Here is a 25704-nt window from a genome sequence, read left to right as displayed (position 1 = left end):
GACAGAACGCAATCGTAGGATCCATGACAACGTCGTAACTCCACCTGCTATGATTTTCAAAACAATCGACCGTAGCCACCACAAGAAAACACTCCGAATTCCGACGGAGCTTCCGACGGACACCAAAGTCGTCGGAAATTTGCGACGGAATACTGACAAATTTCCGACCAAATCCAAAAAAATGAAGTCGTCGGAATTCCGTCGGCCATTTCCGACGGAATTCCGACGACATACGGTTCGTCGGAATTTTCCGACGACTTTTCGACGACATTCCGATAAAAAATGTAACCGTTGTAGTCGTCGGAAGTTCGTCGGTATATTCCGACGGAATTCCGACGACATTCCGATTAACAGCAAAGTCGTCGGAATTCCATCGGTATTTTCCGACGGAATTCCGACGAACCATGTGACCGTTGCCGACAAATACATATGACCGTTGTATAGCCGTTTGGGATTGGACAATTCCGACGGAATTCCGACGGACTTCTTTACATCCGTCGGAATTTCGTCGGAAAGTCGTCGGAGGTCCGTAAGCAATTTCCTATAAATACAACCCCTCCTCATTCAACTCATTCACACTTCATTCTCTCTTCATTCTCTTTAGTCATAACAATTCCGTGAAAATCATGTCTTCAGAAGTTTATTATCGTTCGTGGATGGATAAACCTCATTTGGATCCGAACACCAATTTGCTTACGGAAGAATACGTTCAAGGGATTGGAGAATTCATGAGGCTTGTTCAACAGCAACCGGATGCAAAAAGTGGTATGTTAAGATGTCCCTGCTCTTCTTGCAATAATAATAAGGTTATAAAAGAATTTGATGTTTGGACTCATTTGTATATGAAAGGGTTTTCACGTAATTATAAAGTTTGGTACCTTCATGGGGAAACTGGTTATGAATATGGTAGTACTAGCGAACCTCAGCCTGTTAGTGAACCTCAGCCTGATATTAGGTTAGAAGAATCTAGAACGGATATAGATTATGGTGTAGGTACTGAGCAGATGGTACATGATCATTATAGAGGGGAAGAACCAAACCCCGAGTCTAGGAGATTTTTTGACATGTTGGATGCAGGAAAACAACCTTTGTATCAAAATTGTAGAGATGGTCATTCAGTCTTATCATCTGCAACTAGATTAATGGGTATTAAGACAGACTATAATTTGGCTGAAGAATGTATGGATGCGATTACTGATTTTGTCAAAGGTATTCTACCTGAGGATAACCTTGCACCGGGTTCATACTACGAGGTTCAGAAACTTGTTGCAGGTCTTCAACTACCGTATGAAGTGATAGATGTATGTATTGACAACTGCATGATCTACTGGAGAGCGGATGAGACACGGAATGTATGCAAATTTTGTGGGAAACCTCGTTATCAGGAGACGAGGGGAAGAGTTCCGATCCCATTCAAAAGAATGTGGTATTTGCCTTTGACGGAAAGATTGAAGAGGTTGTATCAGTGTGAGCGCACAGCAAAAGCAATGAGATGGCATGCAGAGCATTCCACAAATGGTGAGATTAGACATCCTTCAGATGCAAAGGCTTGGAAACATTTCCAGTCAACATATCCAGAATTTGCGGAAGAGAGAAGAAATGTTTATCTTGGATTATCTACTGATGGTTTCAGCCCATTTGGAAAGCATGGAAGGCAGTATTCTCTATGGCCAGTTATTGTGACACCGTACAACTTACGGCCGAGCTTGTGCATGCGACGAGAGTTTTTGTTTCTCTCAATTCTAGTCCCCGGGCCAGATCATCCTAAAAGATCACTAGATGTGTTTCTTCAACCACTAATATATGAGTTGCAACAACTATGGGCGCATGGTTTTGAGACATACGATGTTTCGCGCAAAGAAAACTTTCAGATGCGGGCAGTACTTATGTGGACAATAAGTGACTTTCCAGCATATGGTATGTTATCTGGATGGACAACACATGGGAAGCTATCATGTCCATATTGTCAAGATGACACAGATGCTTTCCAACTAAAGAACGGAAGGAAAACGTGTTGGTTTGACTGTCACAGACGATTTCTACCACCTGATCATCCATACCGCAGGAGTAAGACTTCGTTTACGAAGAACAAGCAGGTGTTTGATGGTCCACCTGAGGAAGTTAGTGGGAAAGATTTGTTGAAGCAGTTTAGGTATTTTGATGCAGAAAGGACGCCAGATGTAGGTGGACATGAAAACATTCGAGTCAATGCGGTTGGAGAGCTACATAACTGGCACAAAAAGAGTATTTTCTGGGATCTACCATATTGGGAGAGTCATCTATTGCGGCATAATTTAGATGTCATGCATATTGAGAAGAACTTCTTCGATAATCTGATGAACACAGTCCTTAACATCCAAGGTAAAACGAAGGATAATTTGAAGTCAAGGTTGGATTTAGTCGATATTTGTGATCGTTCTGAACTTCACGTTGATGAGAACGGTACGGCCCCTTTTCCCATTTATCGGCTAGATGGTGCTAGAAAAGAAGAGTTCTTTGATTGGATTACAGAGAAAGTGAAATTTCCTGACGGATATGCATCAAATTTGGGGAACTGCGTTGATAGAAGCGAAGGAAAGTTTACTGGCTTGAAGAGTCATGATTGTCATGTAATTATGCAGCGCCTCCTTCCGTTTGCCTTTTCAGCATTATTGCCACGTAATGTTCATGAAGCAATTGCAGGGATTAGTGTTTTTTTCCGTGACTTATGCAGCAGAGTATTGACTGAAGAGGGTATTAATAATTTGAAGACAAACGCACCAGTCAGCATGTGCAACCTTGAGAAGATATTTCCTCCATCATTCTTTGATGTAATGGAACATCTTGCTATTCATCTCGCAAGAGAATTGGAACTTGGTGGTCCTGTGCAGTACAGATGGATGTATATTTTTGAGCGTTATATGCATCATCTGAAGAAGATGGTCAAAAATCAAAGCAGGGTGGAAGGATCTATAGTGGCACAGGTGATCAATGAAGAAACTGCAATCTTTGCTGAAAATTATTTTCCACCAGAAGTGCAAACAAAACACCGAAGACCTGCTCGGCATGATGATAGAGGGGAGAGAGCAACATATCATGTTACTGTCCCAAGCATGTTCAAGGAAATAGGACGACTTAGTGGAAAATTCACGAAGCGGAGACTTACGGACACTGAGAACGCTCATTTGCAAACATATTTGCTCACCAACTGTGAAGATGTTCTACAATATGAGAGGTAAAAATATTTATTCATTTATTGTTAGATTAATATTCAATAAATTTATTTCATATTGATAATATTTTTGTATATAGTGTATATATGGCGGAGTTGCGTATGACTCACAGGCATGCAACAGAAGATGAGCTTCGACAACTTAGAGATAACGGATTTGCTGCGTGGCTTCGTAGTTATGTGAGTCATATATCCTATTACCCTATGCAAATGATTAGTTTAAATTTAATATATATAAACTAATTAATTTTGCAATCATATATGTTTTTTTTTATAGGTGAATGATGGTTTGGCCAGAGGTCTTGTGTTCGATGATTGGATACGCGAATTTGTGCAGGGACCAAACTATGTGGTCAAATCATATCCTAAATTTTGTACGCGAGGATATGCATTCACAAGGAAAGGTCATTCTAAGACAACATATGATGCTGGTGTTTCATCTTCTTCTGGTGACGATGTCTACTACGGCAACATAAAAGAAATATTGGAAATCCAATTTCCTGGAATGGTTGGATTGCGTTGTGTAGTATTCTATTGTGATTGGTATGACACCACCCCAGATAGAGGAGTGAAGATTGATGCGTTTGGTGTTACATCAGTTCATTCGCGGCGGAAACTTCAATATTATGATCCCTTCATTCTTGGTTCGCAAGCTGATCAGGTATGTCAATATATTCATAATTTTTTACCAATATAATTAATTAATGTTATATATTGAACTAATACTTTGTATAATTGATATGTATAGGTGTGCTACATCAGTTACCCTCGGGTGACGTACAGAGACGATCCATGGGTTACTGTAACGCAAATCAACCCAAGAGGACGAGTGGATGGAACTTCTGATGATGATGAACCATTGCAACCAGAGTCTACCAGCAACGCCCAGGCAGTTGAAGATTTGGAAAATGTTCAACTCGTTGAGAATTTGACTGTGTTTGGACATGATGCTGTCGTACATTCAGAGCCGGAAGCCGAGGTTGGGGAGTTTGATGTAGATTCAGAAGATTCTGATTAGTTTTTTTTTTTTTTTTTTTTTTAATGGTCCGTCGGAAATCCCTCGCAATATACCGACGACATAGCGACGACAACGGGTTTCATTGAAAATTGGAAAGGTCGTCGGTATTTCGTCGGAAAATACCGACGACATTCCGACGAACTTGTCGAGTTCGTCGGAATGTCGTCGGTATTTTCCGACGACATTCCGACGACATGTTTTTCTATAAAGTTTCAATCATAAAAATCTATAAATTTAGATGCCAAAACTATGAAAATAACACATAATAAGTGTTTAGTATAGTATTAGATCGCAACCGTTCAAATATAACAACTCATTAAAATATTTATGTATGCATATCATTGTTTTCATAACATCTCATCTTAACATTATGTACTTATACAATCATATTTATATAAGCTTACACTACAAAAAATATTGTTGTGTAAAATCGTGTTATAAAACATTTTTATTGTTAAATCTTTATGCAAATACTATATATATTATCAAAGGTTTGGATTTTGCATTTAGAAACTTGAAAAGAACACCCTAAACACTAAGTCGTCGGAATTCCGTCGGAATATACCGACGGAATGTGTCCGTCGGAAAATACTGACGGACACGTTCCGTCGGAATTTCAATTAGCCCGGGAGAACCAAACCGCTTGAAAATTTTCGCGAATCGGCATTTGGTATATTTTAAATATACCGACGGAATACCGACGAACCCGTGTCCGTCGGAATCCACGGAAATAAAAACCCTTCTCCTTTCTTCTTCGTTATCTCCGCGGCCTCTCTCTCTCTCAAAACTCTCCGGCGATTTCGGCGATTCCGGCCTCTCTCCGGCGATTCCGGCCTCTCTTCACCGGCGAATCCTCTCCTCACCCTCCTATCTCTTCCCCAAACCCCAAATCATGTAAGAATCATCCCAAACCTTTTTTTTTTCAATTGTTTAGGGTTTTGGAAGTTGAACTCGGATTTTAGGTTGTTTGATTGAACATTTTAGGATTGAATGGATAGTTTAGGATATATAAGTTAGGATTGTTGTTTTAGTTTTTTTTGGAACATTTTTTGATTTTTAAAAACGTTTTTTGATTTTTTAAAACGTTTTTTTTTTTTTTAAAAACGTTTTTTGATTTTTAAAAACGTTTTTTTGAAAAAAATATAAATATTTAACACCATTTTTCTTCATTTATAAATTTTAACAACATTTTTCTATATTTATAAATTTTTTATAATTTTGTATACATATATATATATATGTAAATCATGTATAGTAAAAATTTTAAAATTTTAAAATTTTTATATTTTTTTTAAGTTTCCACTAATAAATATTTAACAACATTTTTTTTTTAAAATATAAATATTTAACAACATTTTTCTTCATTTATAAATTTTTAACAACATTTTTCTATATTTATAAATTTTTTATAATTTTGTATACATATATATATATATATATATAAAAGGTTTAATAGTTTTTTTTAAAACGTTTATAAAACCTTTTGTAAATATATAAATGAAAATATGTTTGATGGGTTAATTTTTTTTTTTAGGGCCGAGGATGAAGCCCGCCCCGCAGCCCGTCTTCGACGTAGTTCGGTGAGCGGTTCCCGTGCATCGGTATCGTCTCATGACTCGGTTCCCGCATATATTCCCGCTCCAGCTCCCTCTGCCCCTCACGCTGCTGCTCAACAGGATCCGGGGGTCATGCCGGTTCATCTATTGGTTCAACAACCAGGTCGAGAGCATCTCCCGTTTCTCCAACTCAACCCACGACGAGGCCATAGCACTTGGTTAGTATTTTTTTTTATTTGTACCGTTATATTTTTTGCTTTAATTAACTTGCTAACTTGTATTTTTTTTTAAAGGTTCACCAAGTCGAAAAATGGCATTAGCCGGAGCATCAACCAGATGATGTACTCCATGCTCCGTTTTGGATATCCAAAGTGGAGTGTGATCCCTTCCGACGAACGAGAGTTGTGGTTTCGTCAGTTTGCGGTATAGTAACCCTTCATTTTTTTTAAGTTTTTACATTTTTTTACATATATTTACTTATTAAATTGTGTTTGTTTTGTAGCAAGAGTTCAACTGGCACTCCGATCTTACGGAAACAGTCCGTAAGAAATTCAACGAAAAGGCCATGGACTCTTACACAAAGCAGATAATGCGTGGAAGACAGTTTGGCAGAAGAACAAGAAGCCACGGTTCATCAACGGGGGGGTGTGGGAGCAGTTGATAGCTCATTGGGAGAGGGAAGACACTGCAGAGACGTCTTCTAGGAACTCCAGGAACCGGAAGAGCGATCGTGGCGGGAAAGGTATGTATGTGCACAACCTCGGCGCTTGCTCCATGTCTACTAAGGAGGATGAACTTGTAAGTTTTTTATTATTATTTATCTTTATATTTTTTAAATAAATATTTTATATATTTTTTGGCTAATAATGGCGGTTTTTTTAGATCGAAGCAAATGACGGTAATCCCGTTGATCGTCTCCAACTCATTAAGGTGGCTCACACTAACAAGACGACGGGTCAAATTCAGGACCCCGTGATCAGAGGTGTAGTTGATTTGGTGGAAGCTGAGATAGTTTCTCAATCTCAGCCTCTCTCTGATGACGGCGACTCCACGGGAGCTTCAACCAACCTGTCTCTATTGCAAATAAATGAGATGGTTGAAAAGGTAATTTTTTTTATTAATATATTTTTTTTATAATGTCGATTACTTACTTGTCCATATTTACTTACTTTAAATATTTTTGTAGGCGGTTCCTAAAAGGAAAGGAGGCCGTTTAGTTGGGTTGGCCCGTCGTGCTTCTTCGTATCCGGCATCTTCTTCGCAAGCTCCGTATGCCGATCCCATGATTCTCGAGGAGCTACATGACAAAGATGAACGGATTGGGGCATTGGAGGAGCAGAACACCACTATCCTTTCGGAGAATGCCACTATCCGTTCGGAGAATGCCACTATCCTTGCTGAGTTGGCATCCCAGAAGAAGTTCAACACCGAGATTATGCAGAAGCTAGATCGTTTGATGTCTTCGAGTTCATCTTAGTTTATTTCGGCTTTATAAAACTTTCGGAATGTTTTTTTTTTCTATTTCGGTTTGTATGAATTTTAAACTTTATGAATGTTTTTTTCCTATTTCGGTTTTTATGAATTTAAATTTTATAATATTATTAGTTTTAAATTTCCAATTTTTTAAATTTATTAATATCAAAAAATATATAAAAATGCAAAATTAATGTGTAAAAAAAAAAGGTATATACCGACGGACAACGGTCGTCGGAATATACCGACGGACATATATCCGTCGGACTTTACCGACGAACTCATTTCCGTCAGAATATACCGACGAACGTGGTTCGTCGGTATATTCCGACGACCGATGTCCGTCGGTAAATTCCGACGCCCAAAGTTCGTCGGAATAAACCGAGGAACCACGTTCGTCGGAATTGTAGTTTTCCGATGAACTCTGGTCTCGTGTAGCCGCATCGTAATATCGTCCGAAGTTCGTCAGAATGACGTTTCTTGGTATTCGTCAGAAAGTCGTCGGAATTTCTGACGAAATTCCGACGAATTTTTTTTTCCGACGAAACGATACCGACGGACGGGTTCGTCGGAAATTCGTCGGAATAGACCGATTCCGACGAATTTCCGACGATTTCGGCCATCAGAATCCCCCTGTTTTCTTGTAGTGAGCATCCGTGACGTTATTCTTGGTAAGAGAAACAACTCAAATTTCCGGAAGGCAATGGAGATGTGGCTCTCGTATGAGTAGGATTGTTCTTTAGCACTCCTCTGTTTCTAGGCCTAGCTCTTTTTTATTTTTTTTGCAAGAGCTGTTCCTAGTATGATCTTTTTAATTTGTAAGATTACAAACCAGCATCATTTTAAATGAAATTCAACCTTTTGGCAAAAAAAAAAAAAAAAAAAAAGAAAAAATAAAGGAAAGGATTTCTAGTTGGTGAAGTGGGTGAAAATTTTATGTCCATTGCGTTAAACTATAAAATACAATATTTATATTATCACTATTGACATTAGCTACCAATTTTTAAAGTAATACATTCCTTTTCTAAAGTACCAAACTTATCATCATAATTTGAGTTATTTAGGGTTTGTCTTATTGTTGGAGTTAACCGATTCATTAATGATTACTCTTTCCAGTTTCAAACAAGTCATTGAAATGTAAAAAGTCGAGAAACAATGAAAGAATTAGAACTGTAATATGAATAGACTGTTTGTATACGAATGAAAAAGTTGATGTGGGAACTCCACATTATATGGTCAAACAACATAGAGATTCCAATAATGCCATATATTTAGATTTTTTTTGCTTGTGGTTTTCGTTCTTTTTGTCATCGTAAAGACAAAAAAAATGTTAACCTATTGCAATAGATCATCTATTATTTACAACTGACGTATCTATATAGTAAATTTCTCGCGAATGCATTTCTATACAAACAACTATATCTTTAGCAAAAAAAAAATGCAATACGTGTAACAGAAAACCACAATCTTTGGCAACAAAAAGTAACAGAAAACCACTATAATACTGAATTTTTTGAGAAATTTGCATCCGTAATTTTCAGAAAACCTCCTTTTTTTAAGTTAGTTTAGGTTATTAATTAGTTAGATAATTAGTTTAGGTGATTAGTTAGATGACGGAATCCTATAGTTTAGGTGATTAGTTAGGTAACGGAATAATTTTTTAATTATGTCGTCATAATTGATTAAATTTATTTAAATTTTTTTTAGATGACTCCTAGAAGGAAACCAGCAGCACCTACTTATGCCCAGTTGTTTGGCGATGGTTCCGGTACATCTTCTTCCGGTCCATCGTCTTCCGATGCAGTTCCAGACTCTCAGACTTCTCAGAGAGTTTTTTCGAGTCCTCCTCTTCCACCGCAGATGCCTCCACCTCCTCCTCCAGCGGCTGCACCTGAGCCTGTCCCAGAAGGTGCAGTTCATCCGGATTTGCGTGTGCCTTCATATGCTCCCTTCGCGAGATATACGGTGGAGGATTTGCTTGCCCAGCCTGGACGGGAGGGTTTGGATGTTCTAGACCCCGATAGACCCCGAGGAACTTATTGGTAAGTTATTAATTTTTATTACTTTTAAATTTAATTAATTTTTATCTTGTAACGGTTAAATTGTTTTTTTTTCAGGTTTGGGGCTAACAACCGTGTTAGCCGGAGCGTTTCGGCGACGATTAAGGGTTACTACGACGGGGTATACCCGAACTGGAGCAAGACACCAAACCACGTTAAGATCACGTGGTTTAAATGTTTTGCGGTAAGATTTTTAAATTTAATTAAATTTTCACTTTTAAATATATATATATATTTTTTAATATTTATTATTAATTGTAATTTTTCAAAAATTTTATGTTTCAGCAAAAGTGGCATTGGTCTTTGGGAATCACCGAGAGGGTGAAGACAGATTTCGTTGCAAAGGCAAAGATACGCCTCTGCAACACAGTCTCTGATTGGAAGGACAAGTGGGAGATCTACGGGTATGAGGGAAAGCCCACTGAGCTCACGACGGATGTGTGGGATGGCCTCATCGCCTATTGGGAGCACCCCTCTTCGATCAGAAAGGCCAATTCGTGCTCGGCTTCTCGAAGAACGAAGGATAAAGATGGTCATTTGCCCATCCTTCACAGAACCGGACAAAAACCTCATGCAGGAGTCCGTCTAGAAGCTGTAAGTTTTGTTTTAAATATATATTTTAAAATATTCAATTAATATAATTTATAATATTTAATTTAATTTTTTTTTGTAGTTCGAGAAGACGGGAGTCTTACCTTCTTTGTCTGACCTATTCAAGATGACTCACGCCACATCCGACAGAGTTTTTGTGGATCCTGCATCTGAGAAACTCTTCCGAACAGTGGCTGGTCGGATTGAAGAACGGGAGACGCAACTAACCCAGGAGTCTCCCGATGGATTACCAGTCACATTGTCCACCGAAGAGGTCGACAGAATCTTCGAAGAAGTAACTTAAAATTTTTGTTTACATTATTTTAAATATTTTAACATAATTAACTATATTAATATATGTTTTGATTTTATAGGTGGCTCCTAAAAAGAAGGGACGGATAGTCGGTATAGGCTCTGTTAACGAAGTTGCAAGGGCAACTTCGTCATACACTTCGAGACGGGATGAAGAGACTGCTCAGATGAAGGCTTAAATGGATAGCCAGAAGGCTCAAATGGATAGCCAGCAGGTTCGTTTAGACTCTCTTGAGGATTTGCTAGACGTGATGGCCGTGGGAAACCCGGTTATGCAGAGAATGTTGAGTGAGAGACGAGCCGCTCTTGGAATGCCACCACGAGATCCCCAAGAGTCCGATCCAACCCGTCAACAGCCGAGCAACCCCACCAACTACTTCGACAATATGTAGTTTTTTTTTATTTTTCTGTTTGTATTATGAATTTAAATATTATTGTATGACTTTTTAAAATATGTTTTCCAAGATCATATTTCGTTTTAAAATTTAAATTATTTTAAATTCTGAATATTAAATATAAATTAAAATCTATTATATACTAATTAATAATAATATAATAAGAAACGATGTAAACTCCTCGTAAACATTACATGGAGTTTACATCGAATGTTTACGAGTGATTAACATCGAAATATTTACGAGGATTTTACATCGAAATGTTTACGAGTGATTTACAACGAAAGTATTTACGTGTGCTTTACATCTAAATAATTACGTGGGCTTTACGACGAAGACTTACGTGGCGTTTACGATGAATCCTTTCCCTGCGCTTTACGAGGAATATATTTCGTCGTAAACGTAACGAGTCGTTTACGACGAAACCTCCATTACGACGAACGTTTAACAACGAAAAGTCTTTCGACGTTACTTCGTCGTAACACCCCGTTTACGACGAATTTACAACGAATACTGCCTTAGTAAAAAATATGTTTTTTTGCAGTGGATCATGGTATTAAATTTGAAATCTGATGTATAATCTCAGTTATTGGACTAAAGAGCTTCCACTTTATAGTTTAGTTCTTATTATTTCTTATAACAATATATTTTGGTAAGTGTAACATTAATAATAATTGACATCGCATGAGACCACGAGTGTATTTACCATCAACTTGTACGTTAATACATTGGTTGTATAGGCCTTTTCTTATGGGCTCAATGGGCTATTGGTAAGGACAGGGATTGTTATTTTCACATATATAGGTTGAATTTTACTTTAGTAGGTCTCCTCTCTCTATTCTGTTTTATGAGTTTTTTTTTTGTCAGCATGTTTTAATAGTTCTGATACTCTTTCCATTTCTTTAACTTTTTTTTTCCTTTTAAGTTTCCTCTGACCATGTAGTTGAATTATTATAATTTATAACAATGTATTATTTTCATTATTAAACATGTACTCCAATCTGATAAAATTGTTTAATAAGCCATTACAAACTCAGCTTGTGGACTCTGAGAGAAAATAGGAGCTAATCATACGGAATAGTGTTGAGGCATTTTCTATGCTTAATTTGCTCAAGCATGACTTCTATGGTCCGTGATGGTATTTATTTTTACATCCTAGCACATATGCATTTGATAATGATCTTATCAACCTTTCAACAAGACCATTAGCTCAACAAACAAAATACTGAAAGTAGATAATCTTAATTACATAATTCTCGTGGAGAAAATATCATAATATATATACAAATATACTTTTCACTTGTGTTTTCTTATATTCTTAACATTTGTTCACCATATTGACTGATTGGCGCGTCATATTAGTTTGGTAAGACAACTCAGTTGCAACGATGCAGATTACATTTCAGGAAAATTCGTGTAAGAAAGATATTTTGCATTGTGGTGTGAAAATATGCCTCTTTCACTTTTTTCAACTATAAATTTCGATCGATGTCTACGTTCTTAACACAATTCACAATCTTCTTTAGAATCCAAAATCGTAAGCCGCTTTCAAATCTTTTTTCAGTATGCATATATATTATTATATACAAACACGAACCCATGCATGCAAGAAGATGGTTATACGCTCATAATACACAAAAAAAAAAAAAAATACACATGCATTAGAACACTTGTATGTTAATTTCCATAATGTTTTGTTTAAACATTCTTCGTTTTAATTAGATTCTTTTTGTGTGAAGATTGTTCGAAGAAGAAAAAACCGAAGATGGCAACAACATCCACGGGAGATATCGAGAAAACGAAGTCAGTAGAAGTGAAGAAGAAACTTAACGTGTTGATCGTCGATGATGATCCTGTAATTCGTAAACTTCACGAGATTATCATCAAATCAATCGGTGGAATTTCACAGACAGCTAAGAACGGTGAGGAGGCAGTGAACATCCACCGCGACGGCAATGCATCTTTCGACCTTATCCTAATGGATAAAGAAATGCCCGAGAGGGATGGACTTTCGGTACAATTAAATAATAATCTTTAATTTAATTTGTGTCGATCATCACTACACTTATTAAGCTCCTCTTTAAAATACTTTTTTATGTCCTTTTGTTGGTTTTGTTTAGGCAACTAAGAAGCTAAGAGAAATGAAAGTGACGTCTATGATTATTGGGGTGACGACACTGGCTGACAATGAAGAGGAACGTAAGGCTTTCATGGAAGCTGGACTTAACCATTGCTTGGCAAAGCCCTTAAGCAAAGCCAAGATCCTCCCTCTCATCAACAATCTCATGGATGCTTGATGGATGGATGAATTGTCGCCACTACATATCTACATTATATAAATATGAAAAACACATAATAACGTCAGCTTATACACCTGTGTGTGTATGCATATATCTATCTGCATGTGTGTGTTTTAGGGTTGTTATGTTTGATTTTTATCGTGCGTGGCGTGATATACAATCATGTAAGTCATTACTTTTGGCTTATAAAATAATGAATAAGATTTCTTATGATCAGATGCATTCGATTTCCATTTCAATTAACTAGATCTACTTGGTACATTCAATTTGCAATCTGCTAAAAATCCATACCTATATTTAACTGATCCGGATTATAGATTACAACCGTAGATTTTGAGGAACGTCTTCGTAGTTTATCTCCATTTTTTTTTTTTCCTTTCTCTTTTTCTCTAGTTAGATTTTATCCATTCCAGACAAAACTACAGATGTATAACTTACAGAAAATATCAGACATAACTTAACTACATCTCAATATCTCTTTACTTGTGGTTATTTGTTTTCACATGCTTTTGGTTTAAGCCTTCTAGCTTTAGAGACTAACAAGGAATGTTAATTAGGATTTTTGATAAGAGTGAAATTCACTTGGGGAAAGTCAACTTGTTAGAAAACTAACTAGTTTGTTATTGTATCTCTATCAGCGTGTTAATTATTACTCTTTGTGGGTTGCTAGTTGCTACAAGTTAAATTTTATTTCAGCTTTCCAACTCGGATTTATTCCCGATTTAAACTCAGTCTAACCGTCACTCCGGTCCAATTTAAGAACATTGGACACAACTAAACTTCCACTCACAAGTTTCCAAAGTTCAACTCTTCTTTTCACACAGCCAGATTGGTATGATCGAATCATGGAATCGTATACGTGAACCTACTCAAATACCTCACTTTAATACAAGAAGAAGTTCAAAATCTTTTAATAACCACAACCCGGTTTAGGAAACCAATCAAAAACATCCCGGTTTATCTTACCTAGACCGTAATTCATTAAATAGCCCATGGGCCTTTAAAATCATCATAGTTAAGCCCATTATAATTTCGACATATATAAACAGCCTAACCCTCAACTCAGAGACCTTGGCTTTAGGGTTTTCACTTCGGCTGCTGCTAGTGAGTGAGCAACGAATCTTCAACTCTAACCATGGCGACGAAACAAGCCAAAGAGTCCGTGCAATGCTTCGGAAGGAAGAAGACGGCCGTCGCCGTCACCCACTGCAGACGCGGGTGCGGTCTGATCAAGCTCAACGGCTGCCCGATCGAGCTGTTCAACCCAGAGATCCTCCGATTCAAGATCTTCGAGCCGGTGCTTCTCCTCGGGAAGCACCGTTTCGCTGGCGTCGACATGAGGATCCGCGTCAACGGCGGCGGTCACACTTCTCAGGTCTACGCGATCCGTCAGAGCATTGCCAAGGCGCTTGTGGCTTTCTACCAGAAGTATGTTGATGAGCAGTCGAAGAAGGAGGTCAAGGACATTCTGATAAGGTACGATAGGACTCTGCTCGTGGCGGATCCGAGGAGGTGCGAGCCGAAGAAGTTTGGTGGGCGTGGTGCTCGTTCTCGTTTCCAGAAGAGTTACCGTTAAAAACAATATCTGGTTCGTGTTTTTCTGATCTCAACCGTTTTGAGACATTTGAAGTATTGTCTTTTGAGTTTTGTCTTTTAATTGGATGATGTTTTGACAATGTTGGATCGTTTACTATTGGAGAACTTATCAATCTTTTAAGTTTGAATCTCTTATCTGTTGTGTCTGGTTTATGGAACACAAGCTTTGTTGTTTTTTTGAAATGAAACGACACGAAGTTGTAGAATTGTTTTGAAGAATGAATGTTAGTAGCGTATAATCTTTTAGGAATGTGGTAATGTATGGTTTGGTTTTTACTGAGAATGGATGTTGGGTGTCTTGCAATGATTGTTGTGTGTATTTCTTCGTTTTTCCGAAATTTTGATTCTTGAAATGAGAACTTAGAAGCAATGTTAGCCTCTTTTGAACATTTTTGTAGATTATGAGATTATGCGTTTAGTTAAACATGATGTATTTACTCAACTAATTATCGGTTGAATCAAACGTTAGCGTCTTAGCGTTCGAATTTTGAAAATGAATATCGAACCATTTGAAGGAAATGCAACGGAGAAGAGGGGTGGAATATGGGCTTTAGAAAGTGGCCTGTCTGTCTAGTTAAATGGGCTTTGAGTCAGCATCGTAAAAATTGTAAAATTCATGCGTCATCGAACCTATTACACAAGTAGTTTTCTGAGGATCGTTATCGTGGTGGTACATTTCTTGTGAGCAAGTGTGTTTTCCTACTCGGTTTGTTTATATAAAAAGTAAAGAATATCATGTCGTCATTTGTCGACAACCGAACATGCATTGAACCATTCCGATTTTTCCTTTCTTAGTTAGAAGTACTCGTCTTCTTGATGAATATTCTATTACATGACCAATGCGATCAGACAACTAAAGTTAATTAATGGATTTTGTTTTTCTTTAGTATACGTGGTGTGTAGGTGTAGCTTATGTGTATGATACTTTATCATATTAACGCTCGTTTTAAATTTCTGAAATCAAAAATGTGCGGTTACTGTGTTTTTGGGTGATTAATGTTTGGTCATGTGTGCAAGTATAAAATGTGCATGCTAGTTTGTATACTTTTTGATCTCCAAGCGAGTCATAATCTTTTCTTCTCACGTTATAAATTTCAACGAATATGATCAAGGTATCAAACTTCAACTTCAGGACTTAAATGCTTTGTATCATGACTACAAATTACATATAAGTTACGAGTGAGTAGTCATCTCATTACCAACTGATTTAATTTAGAGAATCTTAAACAAGCTGTTAAGTTCATTGGGGTAGATAGTCAATCAGGTGGCTCAACTTGAGTTTGTTTTCGATACATAAACCGTGTTTTCACCATATTTTAATAGGTTGTTTTAAACTAATTTTATTTTAAAATTAATGTTGTCTTAGAATTATAATGTGAATTAGATATGTATTATTTATTTGCCTACATTTAATATCAATAACCATTGTAAAATACAATAGAAGTCCATAAGGCACCTGCTTCTCTAAGAGAGTGAGAGTATTATTATTATTTTTTTTTTTTTAATTTTACCACAGTGTCTGGCGACCGAGGTCAACCGACTATTATGTGGGTTCCAGAAGTGCAATGTTAAATTATGGTGGCCAACGGGAATCGAACTGCGGGTTCACCGTATTGGGGTTATCCCAAGTGCCACTAACCCAAGGCCCGTTGGTTAGTGAGAGTATTATTAATAGAACAATTTTGTGTGTTGTAATTCGTGGAAAGTGTAAAAACAACATATATTAAAATGGAGAACGTATTCAAAAGTTAAGATTATCAATGTTCCGGTGGTTAACATGTAATGGTGTAAACATAGATGCAAACACAAAATCAAACTCAAATGAAAATCTTTGTACAACCTAATGCTATTTATAAGTTGGAAAAGAAATGTCTATATGGGAAAAAGAAAGAATGAAAAAATCATCTACTTCCAAATCACATCTCCATGGCCTTCTCATGCTTACTACCCAGTTTCCTTCTCAAGGAAGAGATTCTATTTCGAATTAACTTATCCAAACATATGATGAGTCTAGTAGGGGACTGAGGTGCCTCTCCTACTCGGCGAATGTTTCTTTCATGCCATAGAGCATAGACCGCAGCCTGAAAGCAATATCGAAAGAAAAAGGTCGCAGTTCTGTCCTGAAGACCAGTAACCAATCTCTGAAGCAAAACAGACCATCTCACCGGTAGAGTAGTACTGATCAGACCACACACTGTACCCCTCCAAACTTCCGCTCCACGCTCTTCTCCAAGGTTCTTTATCCCGGAGATGTATTTGTTTTTCCCGTCGGTTTGGTTCAGTTTCATGCTAATATTGGCAACACGAATGCGGTTGCGTTTGGTGCAGTCGGGAGTCAAAATCCTGGTGTGGTTCCGATTGGTAAAACGCTTTTCGGGTCCCGCCCTTTGATTGATACAGGGCTTTTGGCTAAAGCTTTTGCGTTGGACGTGAATACAGTGAGATATCTCCAAAGGGTGTTTTCTTCCGAAGAAAATATAGTTACCCCTATAGTTAACTAGTTCAACAGAATAACTATAAAACATATTGTGAATATGAGGGTTATTGGTTGAGGCTGTAGGAGCTGTGCACAACCTTTTTAATTTCTACATCCATTTTTTAAAAGCAATCATGCTTTTATTTTAAAAACTGAATCTAAAACCAAAACATTATAAAATGAAATATGTTAGCTTTAGAAAGCACTTTCTCTAGAGATCTTATACAATGCTCTGAAAAATTTCTACAGCAAAATAAATTAAAGCTAAAGCTAAAAATCTAGAGCCTAAATCTTAGAGCAAAAAAACAGAAAGTCACAGCCTCAACCAATCACCCCCTTTATAAGTATATAACAAAGTATTTCATAAGTACTGTATACGTAAAAAATACAGAAAATGATAAGTCTGTGGGAAATAAATTTGTTAGTGTGTGTAATATATGTGTGCTAATTTAAAAACAGTATGTGAGAAATTAATTATTAAAATTAATGAATGAATAAATATAAAATAAGATCTTTTAAAATTTAAGAGAAAGAGAGATAGAAACCCTACATATAAATTTTCCAAAACCCTAATGACGCAAGGAGACGGCGACGGCGATCCCGAATCGGCAAACAAGGAGAAGGCAATAGGAGAGATCGGAAGTGATGCACATGATGTGCGGGAGAAGTCTCTCGAGCAGGTCTTGCAGGACACAGTGGCCGGGACAGCTGAGAATCGTGACGCAATCTCGTACTCGTCTGTTCTGCTGAAGGGTTCGTCGACCCCTGCTCTGCAACCTTGTTTCGTGGTGAAGGATGGTGTAGCAGAAGTGGAGGTTCCGGTGGAGCTTTTGGAGGACACGAAACCTCTTTGGAGATGTTGTCTTGTGGGTTACTTTATGAAAGACGCCCCTCATATTGGTTCGATTCACGCTACTGTAAATCGAATCTGGGCGCAGCCAGGGAAGAAACCTAAAATTGATGTTCAATTTATTGGGAAGACGACGGTTCTGTTTAGGATCGAAGACGCTGCTATCCGCAACAGAGTTCTGGGTAGGAAATTCTGGCACATCTCGGAGGTGCCTTTGATGGTGGGTGTGTGGTCGCCGGAGACAGCTAGCTCGCCTCCTGACCTCTCTGCCATTCCACTGTGGGTGGATTTGGCACACGTTCCGGGCTACCTTTATTCTAAAAAGGGCCTTAGCTTCTTGTCTCGCACTGCGGGAAAATTTATCAAGCTACATCCGAGCACGGAAAGGTGTATTCGTATGGATGTTGCTAGAGTGCTCGTGGAAGTTGATTTGACCAAACCTCTACCACTAAAAATAAGTCTTAAAGGCAGACATGGGGAAGATGTTCTTATCTCCATTGCCTTCCCGTGGCTCCCTCCTCATTGCTCCTCTTGCGCTCGCTGGGGGCATTTGGAGTCTAACTGTACGATGAAAGCAAAGTCTTCAAATACTCAGCAGGAGGCAGAGAGGACGACACAAAACGATTCTGTAGTGATGGAGGGATTTTCTTCTAAGGAGGTGCCAGAGACGTCAGGTGTTGTGATCATGACCAAGTTAATGGCTGAGCTTGAATCAATATCTAGTGGAAAGAATCTATCAAATATTACCACCTCAGTCAATGAGGCGGAGCAGGTGAGAGGCAATAGTATTGAGAAAGGAACTGGTGAAAGATCTGGTGTAAACGAGTGGGCCATTATCTCCGGCCACGGCCGGGCTCCGGCTCTGACTCCGCCAGGAAATAATATTGAGACATGTTTATCGCCGAATGGATTCCAGGTGCTGCAAGATATTAGGGAGGAGGGTGAGATCGACGAGGAAGATGATGATGAGGACTCGGAGTCAGAGGTGAAATCTGTAGAGGATTGTGAGAAGCAGACTGTCCCTCCATCTCCTAGTCGCACTGTTACCCCACTGGTGACTGATTCTATTGAAAATATTCTGGGAACGGCACCTCAGCGGCAAAGCAGCGCGCACCGTAGTAGAGGTAGAGGTGCAAAGAGGACTATAGTTAACTCAAGGAGCTTGGTGCAAGCAGTTACGCAGCAACAGAAGGAGTCTCAACACGCGAAGAAAGCTTCCTCCCGGAAGTACTGATGTCGTCAATCTTTGCTTGGAACATGCGTGGGTTCAACATGCCACGCAAACAAAAGGCAGTTAGATATTGGGTTTCTGCTGCAAAGTTGTCGTTTGGTTGTTTGTTAGAGACTCGGGTTAAAGAGGAGAATTTCCAAAATATTTTTGATTCTACGTTCCCGGGTTGGAGTTGTGTTCATAACTACTCGAGTCATCGTTTGGGTAGGATTTGGGTGTGTTGGTCTGATGCTGTTGAGATCATTCCGGTCTCTACGTCTGCACAGATGATCACAATATGGGTGAGGTTTAAAGCCTCTGGTGATACGTTTTTGGCTTCCTTTGTCTATGCCTCAAATTGCATGGTAGAACGATGAGAGATATGGAGTGAAATGGAGACCATTTCAAATTCTATAGCGGGTGACACAAATGCGTGGATTATTCAAGGTGACTTCAACGTTGCTCTATCCTCTCTAGAGCATTCTCGTCTTGTGGATTCTGCTGCGGACAGAAGCGCTATTAGGGATTTTCAAAATGTGGTCCGTAGCTGCGACATGGTGGATATTGCACAAGTTGGTCCTTCTTTTACCTGGACAAACAGTCAGGATGGCAATCCCATCAGCAAGAAATTGGATCGAGTTATGAGCAACAGCTATTGGATTGGTCAATTCCCGAACTCTTATGTCACCTTTGAATCGGGAGGGGTATCTGATCACATGAGAATGCACATTCAGCTTCGAGAGGCACCTCAGGGAAATTCTAAGCCGTTTAAGTTTTTCCATCACACGACATCTCATCCACGGTTCCTGGAAGTAGTGAGCAGGATCTGGAGTGAAACGGCTCCTCTCTATCATTCCCGCTCTGCTCTGAAGTTATTTCAAGATAAGCTGAAAGCTCTTAAATATGAATTGCGTGGTCTCAACCGGGATATGTTTGGAGATCTTCCAAGGAAAGTAAAGCACGCTTACAATGACCTCTGTGCCAAGCAAACTGAAGCTATGCGGAACCCTCAGACATCCACCTTTGAAGCAGCTTCTGATGCATGGGAGTACTGGCATCATATCTCAGGCATCGAGGAGCAGTTTTATTATCAGAAGTCAAGGATACAGTGGTTGGGTTTAGGAGATCGGAATTCTCATTTTTTTCATAAGGTTACACAGAGCCGTAATGCGAGAAACATCATCAGACGCATAGTGACAGCGGATGGAAGAATACTTACGTCACCCATGGACATCAAGGCTGAGGCCGCCTCTCATTTCGAGAGCTTCCTCAACGGTTCACAACAGGGAGGATCAGAATTAGCGCATGAGGAAAATGATGATCTGGTAGACTTTAGGTGCTCCAATGAGGCAAAAACCATGCTTATGCAGCCGGTGGAGGTATCAGAGATTACAGAAACCCTATTCTCCATGCAAGCAAACAAAGCTCCAGGGCCTGATGGTTTTCCAATGGAGTTCTATAAAGCTGCTTGGCCTGTGATAGGGAAGGATTTTATCACAGCTATTCAGTCATTTTTCATGTTCGGTTTCATGCCCCACAGTGTTAATGCCACCCTGCTGTCCCTGATACCTAAAACTACTGATGCGGAGAAGATGACAGATTTCAGACCGATAGCCTGCTGTAATGTTATCTACAAGGTTGTTTCGAAGATTCTTGCAAAGCGCCTTAAAGCTACACTGCCTGAAGCCATTGAACTGAACCAATGTGCTTTCGTTGAGGGCAGGTTGTTGCTTGAAAACGTGTTGTTAGCTACAGAGCTCGTAAAGGATTACCATAAGCCTTCAGCCTCTTCCAGAGCAACCATTAAGCTGGATATCGCCAAAGCGTTTGATACAGTCAGCTGGTCTTTCATCGAGAACACCCTTCGAGCTATGAACTATCCTGATATGTTTGTCACTTGGATCATGAGATGTATCAGCACAGCGGCTTTCTCGGTATCAGTCAATGGAGAGTTAGCGGGTTTCTTCACCAGTAGTAGAGGTATAAGGCAGGGCTGCTCTCTGTCCCCTTACCTTTATGTTATTGTCAGTAACGTTCTATCGAACCTCTTAAACAAAGCGGTAATAGAAGGGAGTATAGGGTACCACCCACATTGTGAGGCCGAGACCTTGTCTCATTTGAGTTTTGCTGATGACATCGTTGTCTTTACGGACGGGACTCCAGGTTCGCTTCAGGGAACTCTTCAGGTCTTTGACAAGTTTGCTGTAATGTCAGGATTGAGGATAAATATTTCGAAGTCAACGGTGTTTGCTGCTGGTAGAGGGAAACAAGCTCTGGAGGATGCAGCAGCCGCTGTGGGTCTCTCAGTCTCTAAACTCCCCATTAAGTACCTCGGTTTACCCCTTTCCACCAAAATAATGACCAGGAGCGACTATGAACCACTTATCACTAAGATCAGGAGCCGTTTTCTCTCTTGGACGAGTAAGGCTCTCTCATACGCAGGGCATCTGCAGCTTATTAAATCGGTCATTTCTAGTATCACCAACTTTTGGTGTGCAGCTTTTTGTCTTCCACAAAACTGCATCGAAGAAATTGAAAGTATGTGCTCAGCGTTTATTTGGAGTGGTTCACCCTACATTACCTCAAAAGCTAAGATTTGCTGGGAGGAGGTTTGCAACCCTTATGATGAGGGAGGTTTAGGCATTCGTCGTGTCTCTGAGGTCTGTGTGGTCTTCGAGCTAAAATTAATATGGCGGTTATTTGCTCAGTCGTCGTCGCTCTGGGTTAAGTGGGTAAGGAGATTTTTGCTTCGTGAATACACGTTTTGGGACGTCAAAGACACTGGATTGGGGTCATGGGTGTGGCGCAAGTTATTGCGTATTCGTTCTATGGCAAAGAGGTTTCTAAGATATGAAGTGAATGATGGAAACACTGCTCGGTTTTGGACTGATATATGGCATCCTAGAGGTCGTCTGATTGAGGTTGCTGGAGAGGTCAATACGCAAAGGCTGGGCATTAGAAGGGAGGCTCGTATTAGTGAGGTATTTCGTGAGGGCCTATGGCATTTTCGCAGATGCAGGGACCCGCAGCTCCTCTCCTTGATTGTCGATATTGAGGCTTTTAAGGTTTGCGAAACAGATGGTAGAGATGCAGTTTTATGGAAGAGTAAGGATGGTAATTATGGTCCCAAGTTTGTTGCTTCTGAAACCTGGCACCAGATTCGACAGTCTAAGGAGAAGGTGAATTGGAGTAAGTTGGTCTGGTTCTCGCAAGGGATTCCTCGATATGCTTTCATCACCTGGCTAGCCATCCGCGATAGGCTTTCCACAGGTCGACGTACAAGCAGTTGGGGGCAGCCGCAGAGCTGCATATTTTGTATGGAACCAGATGAGACTAGAGATCACATATATTTTGCTTGCCTCTATACGTTCATGGTTTGGTTGAAAGTAAAAGGGAATCTTTTTGGCTTGGAACCTGATCCTGATTGGGACATAACGATGACGCGTCTGCGCACTGGTTCGTACGATCGACTCACTTTTATCCTTCTTAGACTGGTTTTCCAAGTGTCTGTTTACCTAATCTGGCGTGAGAGTAATGAAAGAAAGCACAACACCAGCTACAAGTATGTGGATCAGCTAGCTAAGGTGATCGACAAAACCGTAAGGAATCGTACCACTTCCCTCAAGTATGCCTGCAACCCGCGATTGCGGGGATTGATGATTCGATGGTTTGAAGCACACGACACTACAACTTAGTCTGTGTAGTTTCAAGTTCCTTTTTAAAGGTTCTAGTTTCATATTTCAGTTTCCTTTCTAAGTTTACTCTTTTGAACTCAATATAGCTGTACATATATTCTTTTTAAAGTGATCAATAAATTTAACATTTCATAAAAAAAAAAAAAAGAGAAAGAGAGATATATATAGGGCGTATATAGAGGTTAGGGAGCCTGGAATTCGAAAGATGAAATATCTCCTTTTCGTGTCCCGCCTCACACAGCGTTTTCTCTCAATCTCAAGTTTTATATTAACTGGCGTTAAAATACTTGCGATTAATTAAGCAATGCTAGATGATTTAAATCACATTTTATGTCGATTACATAACTGAAGTTAAGGACGTCGTTTTTTATATGGTAGTATCACTGCTTCTCCTCTTGACGCATATGCTGCACCAGTTGATGACTAGATATTGATCCATATCTTGAATTGTATATGAAAACCAAAATCTTGTATTTTTAAAGTTTTAGAGCGTGCTTAAATTGGCTTTGAATCAGAACTGTGAAAAATGAAAAATGAAACAACTCGTCTTCTTGTTACAGTTCGCAACGCTTTTGTTTCAGTCTCATTGCTTATCTTCGAAGTTTATGTGTTAGTGTTAGAAATACAACAACACGCTATTGAATAGTGTTAAAACTACGATGTCACATAATTAATATGTTGATGGAAACCACATTAATTAGTTATTAAAATTAGTATAGTTTTTGTAGTTTGATAGTAGTGAAAATGGTTAATACATTTCTTTTTTTACAACTTCAGTTCTTCGTGTGCAAGTATAGATAGACGTATACGTTGCTTTGCCTTTGATTTTGAAGCAAATGCTCTGCGTTGGACGTGAATACAATAAAATATCTTCAGAGCTTTTAAATATGTGATAAAAATATTGATAAATAAATACATAAAAGTAACTGTAAGCGTAAATAAAATCAGTTGAACAAGAGAGTTTATTTTTCAAATATTTTTAAAAACTGTTATTTTTGGAAATTTTTCTTTTTATAGAAAACTATTATAGATTTGGAACTGTGATTTAGAAATTATTATAAAATTTTTTTTTGTTGATAGATAAATATGTTTTCAGAATTTTTCATCTATATGTTATATTTTTAAAATTCTTGTTATCCTAATTTGTAAATCACAGTCCCACATTTACAATTGTTCTCTATAAAAATGAAAACTTTTCAAAAATAATAGTTTTTTAAAAAATATTTCAGAAATACAAGATATTGATGAAAATTATGAAAAAATACTCATCTATCAACAAAATTTTTTTTCATCCTAATTTATAAATCACATTCCCAAATCTGCAAATGTTCTATATAAAAATGATATTTTTCCAAAATATTAGTTTTAAAAAAAATTATTTCCAAAATACAATCTATTTGAAAAGTTCTGAATTAATACTCATCTATCAACAAAAATTATTGTTATCCTAATTTCTAAATCACAATCTCAAATTACAATATTTCTCAATAAAAATGATTTTTTTTGCAAAAATAGCAGTTTTTTAAAAAAAAAATATTTCAAAAATACAACCTATTGATGAAAAATTCAGAACGAATACTCATCTATTAATAATTTTTTTTGTTGTCCTAATTTCTAAATCACAATTCCAAATCTACAATTGTTCTCCATAAAAATGACAACTTTCCAAAAATAGCAGTTTTTAAAAAAATATTTCAAAAATACAACCTATTGATGAAAAATTCAGAACGAATACTCATCTGTTAATAAAAATTATTGTTGTCCTAATTTATAAATCACAATCTCAAATCTACAATTGTTCTCTATAAAAATGACAACTTTCTAAAAATAGCAGTTTTTTAAAAAATATTTCAAAAATACAACCTATTGATGAAAAATTCAAAACGAATACTCATATATTAATAAAAATTCTTGTTGTCCTAATTTCTAAATCACAATCTCAAATCTACAATTGTTCTCTATAAAAATGATAACTTTCCAAAAATATCAGTTTTTTAAAAAATATTTCAAAAATACAACATATTGATGAAAAATTCAGAACGAATACTCATCTATTAATAGAAATTCTTGTTGTCCTAATTTCTAAATCACAATCTCAAATCTACAAATGTTCTCTATAAAAATGATAACTTAAAAAAATAGCAGTTTTTAGAAAAAAATCTCAAAAATACAACTTATTGATGAAAAATTCTGAATGAATACTCATCTATCAACAAAAAATCTTGTTATGTTAATTTCTAAACAGCAATTCAAAATCTACAATAGTTTTTTTAAAAAATGAAAAGTTTTCAAAATTCTGAACTATTGTATTTTCATCTATCAACAAAAAATTCTTTTTTATCCTAATTACAAAATCACAATCTCAAATCTACAATAGTTCTATATAAAAATGAAAATTTTCCATAAATAACAGTTTTTTTAAAAAATATTAAAAAATATAACCTATTGATGAAAAATTCTGAAAGAATATTCATTTATAAAATTTTTTTTGTTATCCTAATTTCTAATTCACAGTCCCAAATCTACAATAGTTCTCTATAAAAATGAAAACTTTCCAAAAATAGCAGTTTTAAAAAAAAAATATTAAAAAAAATACAACCTATTGATGAAAAAATCTAAAATAATACTCATCTATTAAAAAAAAAATCTTATTATCCTAATTTATAAATCACAATCCCAAATCTATAATAGTTCTCTATAAAAAATGAAAATTTTCAAAAAAATAGTTGTTTTTAAAATGAAAACACAAATAAATATAAAAAAAACAGGAACATAAAAGAGCGATTTGCTGAGAGTCTTTTGTTTAGAAATTTTACTCATTTAACATTTGACAAAAAATTTCAATGTTTCTTTTCTATTAAAATTTGATTTGAGAAATTTCAATATTAAATGGGGTTTCTCATCAAATGCTACAAGCCTGTTGTAAAAAAAAAGAATTAGTGGGCTTTGCGTACGAAACAT

At 37.5% G+C, this 25704-nt stretch overlaps 2 protein-coding genes across 2 annotated transcripts; both read left to right on the top strand.

Moving 5' to 3' along the window:
- The first annotated feature begins 12024 nt into the window (after positions 1 to 12024).
- Positions 12025 to 13138, top strand: LOC106450342 (two-component response regulator ARR22-like). Its single transcript, XM_013891990.3, has 3 exons — positions 12025 to 12153; positions 12356 to 12630; positions 12737 to 13138. Exons 1-3 carry the CDS (start codon positions 12105 to 12107, stop codon positions 12911 to 12913), a joined length of 501 nt encoding a protein of 166 aa, XP_013747444.2. The 5' UTR covers positions 12025 to 12104; the 3' UTR covers positions 12914 to 13138.
- Positions 13139 to 13962: 824 nt separating this feature from the next.
- LOC106447624 (40S ribosomal protein S16-3) lies at positions 13963 to 14718 on the top strand. The gene has a single exon (XM_013889595.3). The coding sequence runs from the start codon at positions 14052 to 14054 to the stop codon at positions 14490 to 14492; it is 441 nt and encodes a 146-aa protein (XP_013745049.1). The 5' UTR covers positions 13963 to 14051; the 3' UTR covers positions 14493 to 14718.
- Positions 14719 to 25704: the final 10986 nt, after the last annotated feature.

Source organism: Brassica napus, chromosome C3 (genome assembly GCF_020379485.1).
Source record: "Brassica napus cultivar Da-Ae chromosome C3, Da-Ae, whole genome shotgun sequence".
Taxonomy (NCBI): domain Eukaryota; kingdom Viridiplantae; phylum Streptophyta; class Magnoliopsida; order Brassicales; family Brassicaceae; genus Brassica; species Brassica napus.
Note: the sequence above shows the minus strand (reverse complement) of the source record. Positions and strands in the feature narration are given on the sequence as shown.